Source organism: Phoca vitulina, unplaced genomic scaffold (genome assembly GCF_004348235.1).
Source record: "Phoca vitulina isolate PV1807 unplaced genomic scaffold, GSC_HSeal_1.0 scaffold40, whole genome shotgun sequence".
In the NCBI taxonomy this organism is placed as follows: domain Eukaryota; kingdom Metazoa; phylum Chordata; class Mammalia; order Carnivora; family Phocidae; genus Phoca; species Phoca vitulina.
The window spans coordinates 12,421,534-12,439,788 of record NW_022589743.1 but is presented as its reverse complement, the minus strand read 5'-3'; the positions used below and the strand labels follow the sequence as shown (position 1 = coordinate 12,439,788).

At 38.4% G+C, this 18,255-nt stretch overlaps 1 protein-coding gene across 1 annotated transcript in view; it reads right to left on the bottom strand.

The window, feature by feature from the left end:
* Window positions 1–264: 264 nt before the first annotated feature.
* DHX40 (DEAH-box helicase 40) overlaps window positions 265–18,255 on the bottom strand; it is a 47,468-nt gene continuing 29,477 nt past the window's right edge. Inside the window, exons 13-18 of the mRNA XM_032428832.1 lie at window positions 9,208–9,322; window positions 8,448–8,556; window positions 7,204–7,298; window positions 4,431–4,500; window positions 3,705–3,933; window positions 265–1,556 (exon numbers count right to left, since the gene is read on the bottom strand). Of these exons, the coding sequence (XP_032284723.1) occupies window positions 1,417–1,556; window positions 3,705–3,933; window positions 4,431–4,500; window positions 7,204–7,298; window positions 8,448–8,556; window positions 9,208–9,322 (758 nt within the window). The 3' untranslated portion in view covers window positions 265–1,416. The remainder of the gene's footprint in view (window positions 1,557–3,704; window positions 3,934–4,430; window positions 4,501–7,203; window positions 7,299–8,447; window positions 8,557–9,207; window positions 9,323–18,255) is intronic.

The following is an 18,255-nucleotide window of genomic DNA, read 5'->3' as shown; positions in this document are numbered from 1 at the left end:
AATAGTGTCAAGAGCACTGAAGATTACAATGAGCAAAGCAACAATGCTGGGAATGTTAGAGGAACCATCATCACTCACCTTACCTTAAGAACAAACCCACAGATTTGGCTCCTCACAGGGTTTTTCAATAAAGGCTCAAGTTTCTAATATTGAACAGAAAACTGTTTAGACGCCAAAGGAAATAACTGCAAAAGTTAGTTACCTATGAAAAATTTAGATTCTTAATTTTTATAAAAAATATCTAAAAACACACATTATACTACCTTTTGAATTTTAATGACACTAATAGCTTTATTTAACAAACATTGAGTGACTACTATGTGCAAAGCACTGTGCTAGGTGCCATGAAAGATACAAAGATGGGAAAGACGTAGTCCCTGCCCACAAGGAGCGTATAATCTAGTGGGGGAGACAGACAAATACACAAATAACTAGAATACAAGGCAGTAAACAACAGAGTGGGCAAGTGCTGAGTGTGGCCTGAGTGTGATATTAACTAGCCTCAAGGTTCCAATTTGAAACACTGGTGATGTGGTGTTGGCTGCTTTGAAAAACTCCCATCTCAAGATCAGCATAACAGATGTTTAAATGGTCCTACCCAAGCAGCTGGAGGCAAGAGAGTAGGCCAGGTGGGGGGGCTGTTTGAAACACTGTCACACCTACATACATGGTGCTGATACAGGTATGTAGGGACAGCTAAAAAAAAACATATATATATATCATCTGTCCTTTGGTTAATGGCTATAGCTACTGTTTTAAACAATATATTTTTATATAAAAAGGAATTTGTATAATCCCAGAAAAATCAATTTAAGGATTAATATTAATTCAACAAAGAAACTTGCCATAGGCAATTTTCTTATTTACTAATTGATTAAGTCTTTTCTCTAAATATCTATAAAGCTCTGTAGCAATTAAACGGTTAGACATCTAAGTATTGCTGAGTAAAAACCTCTTATATTCAGCCTTCTGAAGGAAATGGTCACATACCTGATAACCTGATATAATACTATTCTAACAGCAACAAGAAGGCCTTAAAGAGATTTAAGGAAAATAATTTTTAATGCTTCAAATGCAAATGGAATACACGCTAATTAAATACAATTCAATGTTCTTTGAAAATATCTCAGTGACAGCATTTGATACCAGTTAAGGCCAGCAAAACTGAAGTGAGGAAAATATCATATGTATTGTCTTTCATTGGTTTCATATATCATTGTCTATGACAATGGCAATTCAATCTTTTCTTTGAAAATTTCATTTATTGGTATTGATGAACTTGGATTTGCTTTTAGCTTATATGCTAGTAACAGTTGCTGACCACTTCCTCTTGGTAGTGCTGTCTGATATAAATGGCAAAGTAGAAGCACATTTCCTGGCCGCTTTTCCTACTTCCTGAATTGGAGGGTTCACTGCTTAGCCTGTTTCCTTCCGTGTGTCACTGTGATCCTGGGACCTTTGCTGCTTTCGCTCAAGGAAACGAGCACGTGCATCTGATATGGATTTATCATCATTTCTTCTCTGCATTTTCTTTAGGACTTCTTTTGAGATTCCATCTGAAAACATTACAAATTAATCCAGTAAAACTTTAGTCGTGAAACTCAGTACAAGAAGTGTTAAAAGAAGGAGATGCCCTGATTTTTCAATGTTAAGGGGGGAAAAAAGGAAATTAAATTTTGTTCTTTCAAAAGAAACAAGTAAGTCTATGGTTAGAAAATAAGAAGAAAGAAAGAGGGAAGGGGAAGAAAAGGAAGAGAGAAAGAAATGCAAGCATGAAGGCCTAAATGTTCGAATAACCGACCCTAATTCAAACATGTAGTACAGTTATACATTCCAACAAAACACTACATTTCTAAAGACTCTTCCAGATCTTGGGCAAATTTCCTTACCACTCTATTTCTCATGATGTTAAAAAAGGGTAATACAATTTGCTCCATCAATCAGCCTCAGAAGAGGAAGACAGAATCCCAAACAGGCTCCAGGCTCATTGTGGAGTCAATGCGGGGCTTGATCTTACAACCCTAAGATCATCACTGAGCCGAAATCAAGAGTCTGACACTTTAACCGACTGAGCCACCAGGGTGCCCCACTGCCTTAGACTCTTAAGTTCTTGCACTGGTATGAGAATTAACATGGGTTCTTGGAATTAGACATAATTCTAGCTGAGGGCATGAATAAATGTTACTAAATGCAGAGGACATGACCCTCATTTCTTCTGGCCAGTTGTATATTGTTAGGTCTTCACAACAATATATATATATATCATGGGGGGAATGGTAATGCTGGTGAAAATCCATCAGCAGATAATCTATATTTACATTTCTCTATCTTTTATATATCTTAATTTTTTGTATGAGGCTGTATAGTTTATGTATTTTTTTTCATTTAAAAAATTAAGGTATAATTTATCTACAATAAAATATACCCTTTTTAGTAAACAGTTCTATGAATTTTCACAAGTACATTACAGTCTGTGACCAAACTCAAGAGACAGAATCCTCGACCCCCAAAATTCCCTCCTGTCCCTTTGTGGTCAGCCCCTCCTCTCACCCCCAGCTCCTGACAACCACTGATTTCAACACATCTATTTTTTAAAAGGCATTGGTCTTTCCACCCCAAGTTGACCTTTATTATAAAATCATAGGGGTGCCTAGGTGGCTCAGTGTGTTAAGTGCCCGACTCTTGATTCCGACACAGGTCATGATCTCAGGTTGAGAGATCAAGCCCTAGCTTAGCACAGAGCCTGCTTGAGATTCTCTCTCTCCTTCTGCCCCTTCCCACCCTGTGCCCTCTCTGTCTCATTCATTCATTCATTCATACATACATACATAAATAAATAAAATCTTATTTTAAAAAATCAGCCCAGAAAGCTTTACTGAAAAGCTTTTTGTATATGTGAGCTGAAAATTAAACTTTATCTCCTAGTTCAGTATAACTGTTTATGCCTCCTAACTAGAGACCTAACATTTTACAGAAAGATCCCGTAGGAAAAAAAAAGATGTTCTGAAGTAATAGTTCACAAAATTTTATAAACAAAATAAAAATAGCAAAGGACTACTGAGAAGCAGTATGCTATTATGATTAAGAGTATAAGCCATCAAGGGGTGCCTGCATGGCTCAGTTGGTGGAGCAACTGCCTTTGGCTCAGGTCATGACCCTAGGGTCCTGGGATTGAGTCCTGCATTGGGCTCCCTGCTCCGTGAGGAGGCTACTTCTCCCTCTACCTCTGCCGCTCCCCCTGCTTGTGTTCTCTCAAATAAATAATCTTCAAAAAAAAAAAAGAGTATAGACCATCAAGTCAGTTTCCTTGGGTTCAAAATCCAGACTCATGAATTATTAACTATGGGATTTTCAGCAAATTATTGTAATTGCTAAGTATTTCCTCATCTATAACGTGGGGATATGTACTTACCTCATGGGGTTATTGTGAAAACTCAATGGGGTAATGCCAGTTGTTAGCACATGGTAAAAGCTCAACAGATACTGTTGTTAATAATGTTGGACAGAGGAGTTAAGGAAAACATGATTAACTGGAAGGAAAGAAGGAAGTCAAAGTAACGAAGTCTGAGACTCCCGACAACTCTTTGCTTTCTGAGGAGACAGAACCAGATTCTACGCCGTGTAACAGTATTTCTGTAATTATATGAGAATTTGGACATATATGCTCCTTGGACTTATATCACTAGAACAAGCGACTGACTCACCCTTTAGATGCTTTACGTTTTCCTTATTTGTCCATCTCCTTCTTGCATCTTCTCTCACTTCACGTCGGGCCACACTGCTCAAATCATGTGCATTAAATTCATGCAACTTGGGTAACAAGTCTCTCACCCATTCGTAACGGATTGGACACACAATTCTTGCGTAGACCTTGGTGGTAACTAATACCTCATGAAAAATGATCCATTCGAGTTTGGTTTCTTGTTCATGAAGCTATACAAAAGATTTCATTTAAGGATGATAACTCAGTAACTTGCCTCATTCCACATTTGACCAGCCACATACTAACAGCCCAAACTCTTCTGAATTAATTCCTATATTCTTCAATCAAACAGAAGGCACGGGCCAACCAGTACCTTTACAGCTTTATATAATAAAGATATATGCTAAATTTAACCTCAAAGTGAAAAGTAGAAGACACTTATGCATGACTTAGTCCTACACCTTTACAAATTTCTTTCCTTTATTAAAAATAGGACACTTTAGGGGCGCCTGGATGGCTCAGACAGTTAAGCGTCTACCTTCGGCTCGGGTCATGATCCCAGGGTCACGGGATCGAGCCCCACGTTGGGCTCCCTGCTGAGCAGAGAGCCTGCTTCTCCCTCTCCCTCTGCCTGCTGCTTCCCCTGCTTGTACACTCTCTGTCAAAAATAAATAAAATCTTAAAAAAAAAAAAAAATAGGACACTTTAATAATAATAAGGCACTTACTGCTGAGGAAGGATGAATGTGAACTGGGCTTCCACGCCCATCCATTGTGCAAAACGTTCTCCCAACAGATCTAAAAAACAAAACAAAACAAAAATCAAAGGATAAAGACAAGAACAGTAAAACAATGAAATAAGTAGAGCACCAAGTCTAACAATAAACAATTATAATATGTTCTACCACAAGAAGTGTTATAAGCATAAGTTTAAACTTTTTCAAGTGTCACTATAACTCCTCTTAAATAATGATACAACTTCTCATTACATACAACCTAAACAGTCATTTCAGTTAAGTACAAAGATTTTTGGTTAATAAGTAGTAATATCAACAATAATATTGTATTTGTGCCTTAAAGTTTCCAAAATGATTTTATAATAAAGCCTCAAAACAACCTGTGAGTTTTGAGAGCAAGTCATTTTTATTAAGAAGTCAAAACTGAGATTCAAATAAATCAACTAGCCTTCTAAAGATCACAGAGTTAATGTATGGTGAAAGCAAGTCCCAAACATAGGTCTTCTGACTTAAATACAGTGTTCTTTATAGTATGCTACATCTCTTTTTAAAGGGATAATTTTCACTATTCTAAAATCTGATAATTAGAACATTGCACCTATCATTTCTCTAATTCATGTTCTTAACTTCAAATTCCTATCCTCTTCTGGGGCGCCTGGGTGGCTCAGTTGGTTAAGCATCTGCCTTTGGCTCAGGTCATGATCCCAGGGTCCTGAGACTGAGCCCCACGTTGGGCTCCCTGCTCAGCATGGAGCCTGCTTCTACCTCTCCCCCCTTCCTCTTCCCCCCACCCCGCTCGTGCTCTCTCTCTTTCTCTCTCTAATAAATAAATAAAATCTTTTAAAAAAATTTCTATCCTCTTCTATACTTCCCTACATAAATGTTATTCCAAAAACTTGTCAAAATATTAGCCCTAGTTCAATCATCACCACAGATGTTTTCCTATAATACTTTATAAATATTCCCATTATAACTCAGATCAGACTGCATTATAATTGTTTATATACTGTACGGTACAAAGATCTTTTTTACTTGAACCATTTGAGTTAGTTGCCAACCTTATGCCTCATCATCCACAAATATCTGAGTGTATATTTCCTATAATCAAGGACATTCTCCTACATGACCATAATACATAATACAACCATCAAAACCAGGGAATTAACATGAACATGACTAACATCTAATCCTCAGACCCCAATAAAGTTTTATCCAAATGTCCTAATAATATCCTTTATAGCAAAAGAATCCAATTCAGAATCAAGTATTAATTTTACTTTTCATGTCCCCTTAGTCTCTTTCATAATGGCATACTCCCCCAGTCTTTCTTTGATCTTCAGGATCTTGACAGCTTTTTGAATAGTAATTTTGTAGTATGCCCCTCAATTTGAGTTTGTTTGTTTCATGATGACTAGATTTAGGTTATACATCTTTGGCAAGAACATCACAGAAGTGAAGCTGTATTTTTCATTATATCCTATCAGGAAGAACATGATTTCGATTTGTTTCATTACTGATGGTGTTCACTCTGATGGCTTCATTTGGGTAGCATCTGCCAGGTTTCTCCATTAAAAGTTACTTTTCCCCTTTCCCGTTGTAATTTATAAGACTTTTGTGGAGAGGTGGCTCAACTAATTCCATTTGTCATTAAACTTTTAATTTACTCATTAATTTATATGACTATAGACCCATGATTTCACATTTTATTTAATGGGCTATATAATCCATTACTATCAATATTTATTTCGATGCTTAGAATGTCCTATATTGGATCAGTCAGGGCCTATTCAGGCTAGCTCCAGTGTACTTCTAACATGGCCTCAAACCTCATAGATCACTTCTTGCTTGCTGGCAAAATAAGATGTTCTGGGCTCATCTTGTACTTTCCCACCCCTATTTCTCCAAACAGTTCTGAGTCCTTTACGCAGCAGATGGTTGTTTCAAGTCAAGATCCGGGCACTAAGTATATTCATTGCTATTATGGTGTTATTGCTCCCAGTCCATCTCAGAGCTAGGGTATATTTGTATATAAATATTTACACATATACAAATATATATTATAAATATACACAGTAACATCTGTCTTTATTCCCATATCTATCTATTCATCCATCTAACTATATAGAAAACTGTAAGTTCACAATGATACCCTGAAATTCCAATCCAACACCACAGGGCTCATTCTCATTTTCTCCCTTTCAGTATTTCTAATACTCCCTTTACCATTCTTTAATATATTTAATTATGTGATCAATTCCTTTGTATATAATGAGTCTCCTATCATCACCATTGTTACCCCTTTCCCTAAGAAGATGCCCTCCCTCACTACACTCAGACTCTAAACTCAGACTCTAAACTCAACACCAAACACCTCCCGTATGAGTGCCTTCCCCCTCCTGCTCAATTGCTGACACTCCACACCAAGCTATTCTTCCTCAGATATGCCATGCTCAACATGGTTGTCTTTCACACTCCACATAGAGCCACCCCTCTGCAAGAAAACCCTTGTCACTCAACTTAGGTGCTGATCCCCCATGCTAGACAGCTATCCTACAAACTCCCTCTTACTGAACTTGAGCGCCAATATCCCACTCTGAGCCACTGCAGCTCCCCCTACACAAGTGACAATTATGGTAGTCATTGTAATTGATGTCCTGATAATCACAGAGCTTAGATATATCATCAATCTTTAATATTAAATAGTTCAACATTGTAGTCAAAACAGTAGTATTTCTTATCCATTTCTCAAGCTCATATTGCTTACCTTCGAGCTACATTTTTGAAATAGCCTGCACAAAGACATCTTCGTAGTACTTCATGTTTAGGGCCTTCAAAGGTCTCTCTTGGGAAATCACTTTGCTATAGAAATAATAATATATATACAGTGGTAATATCACAGAATAATATGAAATAATCTTTTATTTTGAAAACTACACATTTCTAGAGACTTCTGTTTCTGGCCAATATGAAGTAAGAGGGATCAGATTTGGAGCGCCTCGGTGGCTCAGTTGTTTAAGCGTCTGACTCATGATTTCAGCTAGGTCATGATCTCAAGGGTCGTGGGATCGAGCCCCATGACAGGCTCCACGCACAGCACAGAGTCTGCTTGTCCCTCTCCCTTTGCTCCTCCCCTCGATCGCACTCTCTCTCAAATAAATAAATAATAAAATCTTAAAAAAAAAGAGAGCTCAGACTTACTCTTCTCCTTAGAAACAACCAAAAATGTACAAAACATATGAAATAATGATTTCCAAAATACTGTATATCAAGCAATAAAGGATAGTGATCTCTGAGAAATAAATGAAGTATGGGAAATAAATGAAGTAAGCCCAATGACTGCCCCAGCTTACAGTCAACCTTGAGAGAGATTCTGGATGAAGGCTCAAGGAAGGAAAAACCCAAGTGGAACCTGAAGAACTCCCTGAGCTAAAGAGACAGAGCTGGGGCACCTGGGTGGCTCAGTCAGTTAAGCGTCTGCCTTCGGCTCAGGTCATGATCTCAGGGTCCTGGGATCAAGGCCTGCATTGGGCTCCCTGCTCAGTGGGGAGTCTGCTTCTCCCTCTCCCTCTGCTGCTCCCCCTGCTTGTGCTCTCTCTCTCTCTCTGTCAAACAAATAAATAAAATCTTTAAAAAAAATTTAAAGAATTTAAAAAACATAAAGAGAAAGAGCTGAGAGTCCAGGAAGACTAAGACGACTAGAGTTCACAGGCCAAGAGTTCAGGAGAGAAGAGAACTTGATAGAGACAAAACTCCAGAGATTTGCAGAAGGGCCTCCACAAGTGTTTAGCTGAGCACTGGTTAGCATATAAATGTGAGGCAACCACACAAGACCAGGAAAAGAACCTCCCCAAAGGGTAAGAGGTAACAGTTCTTGGTACTCACAGTTAGAAATGGGGCCTATTTCTACAAATCAGAGATCAGAACACCTCATAATTTCCATAGCTGGGGGACAGTACTCAGAGAATCTTGCCAAAATGCTACTCAAGAAAAGATCATTATAATAATTACCTGTTTAAGCTTCCTGATTAGTTCTCGAAGTTGAGCTTCAACACGAAATGCAGAAAATAAGCATCTCCAATGAATCCAATGTTTTTGGCACCACGAAGCTGGAGCTCCACTGCAAAACAAAAATACTGGTATCTTGAAAATAACTTCTATAAGAGAAAGACAGTCTAACAGGGGCACCTGGCTGTCTCACTCAGTAGAGCATGTGACTCTTGATCTCGGGGTTATGAGATCAAGCACCATGTTGGTCACAGAGTTTACTTAAAAAAAAACAAAAAACAAAAAGACAGTCTAACATTTTCATTTCTATTATAAAACTAGAAACAAATAAGCAACAGTCAGTTCTTTTATGAGACTTGTCCAATTACTGAGAAAGCACTTTAAGGAATTTGACAAAACTAACGCAGGTGCCTCTGAGTGAATTAAAAAATAATTTATAAATGTATTTCTTCTTATACATAGATGCTTTAACAAATATATACAATCATTTTCACATCTAAGCTACTTCTACAGAAGCAAAATTCTATAAGGTCATCTTCAGGAAAGGTTTAGGGAGAGAAAAAAGAAGAGAACTAATACTATATAATAAATGCCTACTTAGTAACAGTCACCTGGCATAGATAAATCTCACTAATGTTCACAAAAATACCTTGAGTCAATAGTACCCCCACTGAATCTTACTGTCTAAAGTCACATAGTAAATACATATTGGAGCTATATTTCAAACTGACAACTTTCTAGTACATAGAACTATTCCACATACCTTGATTTGCACTGTTCAAAGATGACAGCTAAAGTTGCAAAGTCATTAAATCCTCCAGCTTTAGCTGCCAATTCTCTATGTCTTTGTTCTGCTTCCTTCTGGTACTCTGGATCAACTAAAATGACAATCAGAGAGGCAATTTAGTTATACTTTACATCAAATGCCTACATTCACTTTGTTTACTCAAAGTCATTAAAATCTGCCTCATCATCTACAGCGGAATAAAGTGAACTATATTAACTCTTCTGGGGGGTGGGGGGGCTCTAATTACTCCCACAACTCCTTTTCTATTGGATATTTAACCAGAATAGTAATAATAATTCTCCCAATACATCTGCCTTTAAAATGGTATTTAGAATTTATTTTTTAAGTTTGATTATAAGAGTAACCCATGTTCACAGTAAAAAAAAATTATGTAAAAGTTCAACATTTACCACTTTGTCACATTACCCACAAACTAATCCTCAAGGCTAACCACTGTTGATTACTGAATGTGCATCCTTCAAGATATTTTCTTTTTTTATGTTTTTTAAATTTTTTAAAAAAATTTATTATTAACATATGTATTATTTGTTTCAGGGGTACAGGTCTGTGATTCATCAGTCTCACAGCGCTCACCACAACACATACCTTCCCCAATGTCCATCACCCAGCCACCCCATCCCCCCACCCCCTTCCCCTCCAGCAACCCTAAGTTTGTTTCCCGAGGTTTGTCTCCCTCTCTGGTTTCGTTTTGTTTCATTTTTTCCTCTCTTCCCCTATGATCCTCTGCCTTGTTTCTTAAATTCCACATATCAGTGAGATCATATGATAATCGTCTTTCTCTGGCTGACTTATTTTGCTTAGCATAATACCCCTAGTTCCATCCAGGTCATTGCAAACGGCAAGATTTCATTTTTTTTGATGGCTGTGTAATATTCCATCATACACACACACACACACACACACACACCCCACATCTTCTTTATCCATTCATCTGTCAATGAACATCTGGGCTCTTTCCATGGTCTGGCTATTGTGTACATTACTGCTATAAACACTGGAGTGCAGGTGCCCCTTTGGATCACTACATTTGTATCTTTGGGGTAAATACCGAGTAGCGCAATTGATGGGTCAAGGGTAGCTCTATTTTCAACTTTTTGAGGAACCTCCATGCTGTTTTCCAGAGTGGCTGCACCAGCTTGCATTCCCACCTACAGAAAGGGTTCCCTTTTCTCCCCATCCTCACCAATATCTGTGGTTTCCTGACTTGTTAATTTTAGCCATTCTGACTGCTGTGAGGTGGTATCTCATTGTGATTTTGATTTGTATTTCCCTGATGCCTTCAAGATATTTTCTATGTATATACCAGCGTATGTATATGATGGTTTATTTTTACATAAATGGGTTATATGTTTTGAAACTTCCTTTACTTAATAATGGCTTCATGTCAGTACATGTAGAATTATTCATTCTCAAAATAGCTACATTGTATCCCCAGGGGTATAAGGAACATAACACAATTTAACCAGTCCCTATTTATCCAGTTCCTAATTAAGGGCAATTAGACAGGACTACCATGTAAGCAGAACTGAACTACTACAAGCTTTTCTTTCCTTTTTTCGACTTTATATTGAAGTAAAACATGCATGCAGAAAACTACCAGGTCATAACTGCATAGCTCAATGTTAACAAACACAACATACCAATATACCCAACACCCAGATCAACAAACAGAATATTACTAGCATCCAGAAGCCCTCTTTTTGCTCTCCTTCCAATAACTATCTATTCCCCTCCACAAGGGTAACCAGATCCTGACTTCTAACCCCACAGAAGGGTTTTGCCTGTTTCTAAATTTTGTATAAATGTACTTCATGTGTCTGATTTCTTTTGCTCAACATTATGTTTTTGAGATTTATCTGTTACTGACATGGACCCAATCCCACTCAGCACTGATATGCTCTCTGATTGCCCAAGTTCCCCACATAGTACTTTACCCAAGCTAAATTTCTTTCAGAGTCCCACTTTTTTTTTTTTTTTTTTTCAAAATTTCCTAGGGCTCCTTCATTCATTCTACCACATCATACCACAATTCCTATTCCTTCAGTATACCCATCACAACTAGATTTAGCATAGGCACCACGATGCCTGATACTAGAGAGCAGCACTTATATAGACTACGATGTGAATCTGCAAAGCAGCAGTTCTGGTATTAGGAGGAAAGCAATCTGATTAAAGAAAACACTCATGAAGATAAAAAGTCTTTCATCCCAGGCATTAAGTAGCTTCCACCTTTGTTACCTAGGTAACAACTGAAGGAAGCAGCTAGAGACAAAAGAATATGATTAATTACAGACCATACAAACAGCCCTGCCAAGGTGAAAATACAATTCCCATCTCCTGAACCACTCAGGGAAACTGATTTTTAAGCCAAAACATTTAATTTCAAGTACTGAATCACCACTGCCCAAAAGGTATTATGTCAAAAGTCAAATTGCACTAGACTTGAGCATCACCCTGTCCTGGCTCCCAACACTAGGAGACAAGCCTATCTATCAGGCAGGGGCCCCTGGATCCCTGAACTGTGTTTCCTGCTATAGAAATGTAGAGCACCAGCTGCCTTGGACCCCTGGGCTATAAAGCCTCAGAGAAGCTTCCTACCTTGGCTCAGTTCTTATTTTCTCTGCCTCTAGCCAACCATTCAATTTGGCTATAATACCTCCTAGCATAATTTATACAGGTGGCTTACCATCTCTTATTAAAAGGTCAGTAGAATTGCAACAACTTTTAGTGTAGATTACAATTTTAAGCTCAGCTCATATTTTCTGAAGATTAACTCTGCATGGTTAGTGTTGGATCCCTATTGTTTACAGTGGCTACCTGCTCACATTTTTAAAAATGTAGAGAGCATATTGCTTCCCTGGGTGTCCATCCCACGTTGCTACCTTCTCTTTGTCTCTTCCTCCATTATTCTCAAAGTCAAGAGAACAGATAACCTTTTTTTGTTCCTTTTCCCTGACTTCCCCCCCCCCCCAAATCTAATTAATTAAAATTAAAACAGGCAGAAGTCCCATAGTAAATTCAGGATATGTATGGGAAAGTCAAAACCCATATCACACACAGTTCCTACAATCTCAGTAAGTTTATCCGCTAAACAGTCTGACTATCCATCTTTAATTACTTTCCAGTAGACTCATCACTTTCTTTATTATCTTTCCCCAGATGAAATTCTTTTTTTTTTTTTTTAAAGATTTTATTTATTTATTTATTTATTTGACAGAGAGAGAGAGAGACACAGCGAGAGAGGGAACACAAGCAGGGGGAGTAGGAGAGGGAGAAGCAGGCTTCCTGCCAAGCGGGGAGCCCGATGCGGGGCTGGATCCCAGTAGCCTGGGATCACGACCCGAGCCGAAGGCAGACACTTAACGACTGAGCCACTCAGGCACCCCGTCCCCAGATGAAATTCTATTATCAGTTTTATGTCTTGCAAATAGGTAGATCTACTGAAGCAAGAACTGTAAGTAACAAGGTGAAGCAGTAAAACAAGGTTGCATCAGCTGAACTTCTCCATTTGGGAAGATAATTCAATACTTTTCTATATAGCAATCAAACAGAAAACAAAACAGGATTTCAATAATAAGTCCTCAGAGCTGAAACAGGGGAATAAAACCACAAGTGTCACATGCACATAAAATGCCCTTTATTTCTAAAAATGTCACAATTAACATAATTAAAGACTGCAGAACCAACCCAGTGTTATTTTAAATTTGTTCCATTTTAAGGCAATGCTTTTTACCACCTAAAAAATATTTAACAGCTCTCACTCTACTGTCTGACTTAAAACAAAATCTATACTAGCAGATATTGGATACAGTTTACTACAGCAAAAGATCATTAAAAATACTGACAGTGTGATCATCTTGATATCTATAATCTTAATTTAATGTTAGATGTGAGAATACTATCCAGTTTTACCAGTAAGTATATGATAAACTAAATTAGGTGATCTCCAAGACTCAAGCCAGAAAGGACTGCTTAACCTATAAAGACTACAAATGCTTATAGAAGCAGCTGGAAAGCCAATACACATTTTGGGTGTAACAAGATCCTAGCAAGTCACATGGTCAAATCCTGAAGCTGCATTTTGCAGCAGCTAAAGTTCTTCATGATCCAGGTTTAAAAATTAATTATATATATGCATATATATATATGCCAAAGTATCTCTCTAAGTTATGAAGAAAAAACTGGTAGCAATTGTTGCCTCTAGGAATCAGACCTAAGGACATCTTAGGAGAGGAAGACTTACTTTTCACTTAATTCTTTGTGCAGTGTTTGAATATTTAACTATGTACATATATTGGAAATGGTGATGTGAGGAGTTAGGTGAAACCTCTGTCCCAGACAGACATCTGTTAAGCCAGTCAAAATTACCAAAGACAATCATTCAAAGTCTCTGGAGATTGACTGAATCTATGTACTTCAGTAAGAACAGAAGGAAGGATCACATTCGAGTAGGAACTACACTCTACCCCCATAGTTCTGTGTGTGGAAGAACTATTCCAGAGCGCTTAGCAGCCAGAAAGTGGCAGCCTTACCCTCATCTCCAGCTCCTACTCTGTAAGGATGATCAAGGCCCAACAGCTCATGACTGTGAATTACTGCTTTCCCTTCCCTTACAGCTCTGGATTGCAGAAAAGCTATTCTAGTGAGTTCAGCAGCTGAGTGGTAGTTCCCACTACTCCCAGTTTCCTAGAGCTATACCAGGTTTTTGTTTTTGTTTTTTTGTTTTTGTTTTTGCCAGTCACAGATGCCATCTCACCAAGCTTTATGCTAAGGAAGATGTATACTGGGCAGTGGTGGTAACCAAAGCACCAGTTCCCACCACCTCCTACTTCAAGCTTCTGCTCTATAGGGAGGATCTTGGTGGGGCAGCCAGTGAAGAGCCCGTCCATTCCCAATCAACTCCCAGCTCCTGCTCCACAGCACAGAGGTTCTTCCCAGAAGAGGACAGAAACAAGCACTATTAAAAACCAGCAATACTGTGCCCCTGCCAAGGTGCCCAACTTTATTTGGATCAGACTATAGAGTAATTTATGCCCCAAGGGCACTGTCAAAAACAAGAGAGCAATCAGCTAGCAATCAGTGGAGACTAACAGCTTAATCTGTTACCATTAGAGGCAGACCAGCAAGAAATTAAGGCAGGCTAAAAACTTAACAGAAAGATCAGAGAAACCAGTTAAACCCATAGTTGTCCTGATGTTCTGAAAGACTATGCAGATCTCCAAGGTTGTACCTTCTGAGGAGGTACAAAAGGAAAGGGAACATCTGAGCCTCTGGTCTATGGCTGAACATAGGACAAACTCATAAACTCTGAACTGTGAAAGCAGTGTCCAAACCACATAACACAGATTCAACAGGAAAGGGTGCAAACATCACTAGCTTAAAGGTATTAAGTACAACCTGCAACCAACCAGTAGCTGACTGCTGGAACTGAAATGTACAATAAAAAATAGGAAGACTTCACTAAGTGGGGCTCAATAGTAGATTTGGGCTGGAAGAAGAAAGAATCAGCAAAATATAGATCAAGAGAGATTATGCAATCCAAAGAACAGAGAAAAAAAAAAGAACGATGAAAAATGAGCAGTCTCAGAGAAATGTGGGACACCATTAAGCCCATGAACACTTGTATAATGGGACTGCCAGAAGGAAAGAAGAGGAAGAGGTAGGAAAAATTTTAAGGAAATAATGGCTGAAAAATTCCAAAATTTGATGAAAAACATTAATCTACACATTGAGGAGGCTTAATGAACCCCAAGTAGGATAAAAGCAAAAAGACCCACAGACTCATAATAGCCAAAATACTGAAAAGCAGCAAAAGGAAAATGACTTATTATGCACAAGAGAATGCCAATAAAATTAACAGATGATTTCTCAATAGACGTGATGGATGCTGGAAGACTGTGGGATGGTATATTTATTCACAGTGTTGAAAGAAACTGTCACCTAAGAATCCTATATCCAGTAAAATGATCTTTCAAAATGAAGGCAAAATAAAGACATTCCCAGATAACAAAACCTGAAAGAATTCATTGCTGGCATACCTGACTTACTGGAAATAATAAAGGAAGTTATTCAGGCTGAAAGGAAGTGACACCAGATAGTAATTTGACACTGAAAAAGAGCACTGGGAAAAGTAAACATGTAGGTAAATAAAAAAGAGAGTATAATTATTATTATTTTTTTAAGATTTTATTTATTTATTTGAGAGAGAGAGAGAGACACAGTGAGAGAGGGAACACAAGCAGGGGGAGTGGGAGAGGGAGAAGCAGGCTTCCCACTGAGCAGGGAGCCCGACGCAGGGCTCGATCCTAGGACCCTGGGATCATGACCTGAGCCGAAGGCAGAGGCTTAACCAACTGAGCCACCCAGGCACCCCGAGAGTATAATTATTTCTTCTATTATGTACCCTTATGTGACTTAAAAAGAAATTTCATGAAACATTACCTATAAAATTGTGTTGTTGGGCCTATTAACATAGAAATATATTTGATAGGGGCGCCTGGGTGGCACAGTCGTTAAGCGTCTGCCTTCGGCTCAGGTCATGATCCCAGGGTCCTGGGATTGAGCCCCACATCGGGCTCCCTGCTCCGCGGGAAGCCTGCTTCTCCCTCTCCCACTCCCCCTGCTTATGTTCCCTCTCTCGCTGTGTCTCTGTCAAATAAATAAATAAAATATTTAAAAAATACATATATATTTGATAATAACACCTCATGTATTACCTATTTTTTTTTATTTATTTTTAAAGATTTTATTTATTTATTTGAGAGACGGAGAGAGTGAGCAATGAGCAGTTGGGGGGGGGGGGGCAAAGGGAGAAGGAGAAAGACTCCCTACTCAGCAGGGAGCCCGACGCGGGGCTCGATCCCAGGACCCTGGGATCATGACCTGAGCCGAAGGCAGAGGCTTAACCAACTGAGCCACCCAGGCACCCCGAGAGCATAATTATTTCTTCTATTATGTCCCCTTATATGACTTAAAAAGAAATTTCATGAAACATTACCTATAAAATTGTGTTGTTGGGCCTATTAACATAGAAATATATTTGATAGGGGCGCCTGGGTGGCTCAGTCGTTAAGCGTCTGCCTTCAGCTCAGGTCATGATTTCAGAGTCCTGGAATAGAGCCCTGCATCGGGCTCTCTGCTCAGCAGGGAATCTGCTTCTCCCTCTCACTCTCCTTCTGGGCTCTCCCTCTCTCTCAAATAAATAAAATCTTTAAAAAAAAAAAAAACCTCACCAAATCAAAGTACAGAATATAAGACATATTCCTACTGGCTATATTATCTGAATATTCTAAAGCGTTAGATCTATGTCCACAGATATCTAAGGCCAAGTATTAGGCTAACAAAGGGAAGTCTCCCTTTTCCTTGAGTGCCTACAAATATAGCTCACTTTCAAATAACGTTTTCCTAAAGTGTAGGTCCCAAGTAAAGGCCTTCAAGATACCAAAAACCAACGCAAGGACTTGATAAAAACAAACAAAAAAACAAAGAACACATAATTAAAACCTAAGACCTGAGCACCTAGGTGGCTCAATTGGTTAAGTGTCTGCCTTTGGCTCATGTCATGATCCCTGGGGTCCTGGGATAGAGCCCTGCATCGGGCTTCCTGCTCAGCAGGGAATCTGCTTCTCCATCTCCCTCTGCTCCTCCCCATTGCTCGTGCTCTCTCTTTCTCTAATAAACAAATAAAATCTTAAAAACAAACAAATAACCTAAGACCTGAACAACCTAAAAAGCTAAAAAGTTGAGTCAACAATCCATCCACAGACAGAAGATTCTAAACAAAAATTTTAAAACCTGGGAGGCTTGGTCGGTTGAGCGACCAACTCTTGGTTTCGGCTCAGGTCATGATCTCAGGGTGGTGGGATCGAGCCCCACAATGGCCTCGGCCTCCACGCTGAGAGTAGAGTCTGCTTGAGATTCTCTCTCTTCCTTTCCCTCTGCCCCTCCCCTCTGCTCACGCAGGCAGGCACATACGCACGTGCACTATCTCTCCCTAAAATACATAAATAAAATCTTTAAAAGAAAAAAAAATTTTAAACCAATACCTGACCTTCTACTTCCAGTACTGGAATGGACTTAATTTTTCATTTCTTCTCAACTTCTTTCAAAAACATATGAAGGTTTAAAGGAAATATTATATACTGTATTTCAAGTTTATAACATATGTAAATGTAATTTATATGACAACAATAGCACATATGATGGAAGAGTGAATGGAACTAAATTGTTGCAAGGTTTCCTGTATTTTACAAGAGGCAGTAAAGTATTCATTGAGTAAACTGTGATTAAAGATGTATATTAGCAGCCCTACAACAAGGACATGTTAACCAAGAGCAACAAGAATAAAGGGTTCAATACAATCCCTATCAAAATTCTAGCAGGCTTTTTCTTGAAAAAACTGATATGCTGATTCTAAAATTTATATAGAAATGCAAGGAATATGGAATAACCACAAGGGTATCGAAAAACGAACACAATGTTGATTTCAAAATTTATCATAAAGCTATGTAATCAACACAAAGTGGCACTGACATAAGGATAAACAAACAGATCAATGGAATAAAGTCCAGAAATAGAGTCACACATATATAGTCCATAGATTTTTCTAAAAAGGTGCCAATACAATTCAGTGGGGGAAAGAAATCTTTTTCATAAATGTGCTGGAATAAGTGGATATTCACAGAGGGAAAAAAGTAACCTAGACCTCTACCTCATACCATATACAAAACTTAATTCCAGATGGATCATTGTACTAAACTTTATTAAAAGCTCAATACTGTAAAGCTTCTAGGTAAGTATCAATAGAAATATGAGAGAGAAGTATATTTTCATGATCCTAAGGCAGGAAAAAATCTTTTAGCATTCAGATAGTAACCACAAAAATAGTTAACTGATGTATGAAACTTATCAAAATTCAAAAGCTCCCCTCATCAAAAGCCACGGGTCAGAAAGTAAACAGAAAAGCCCAGAGTGGGAACAACTACGTGCAACTCATATCTACCA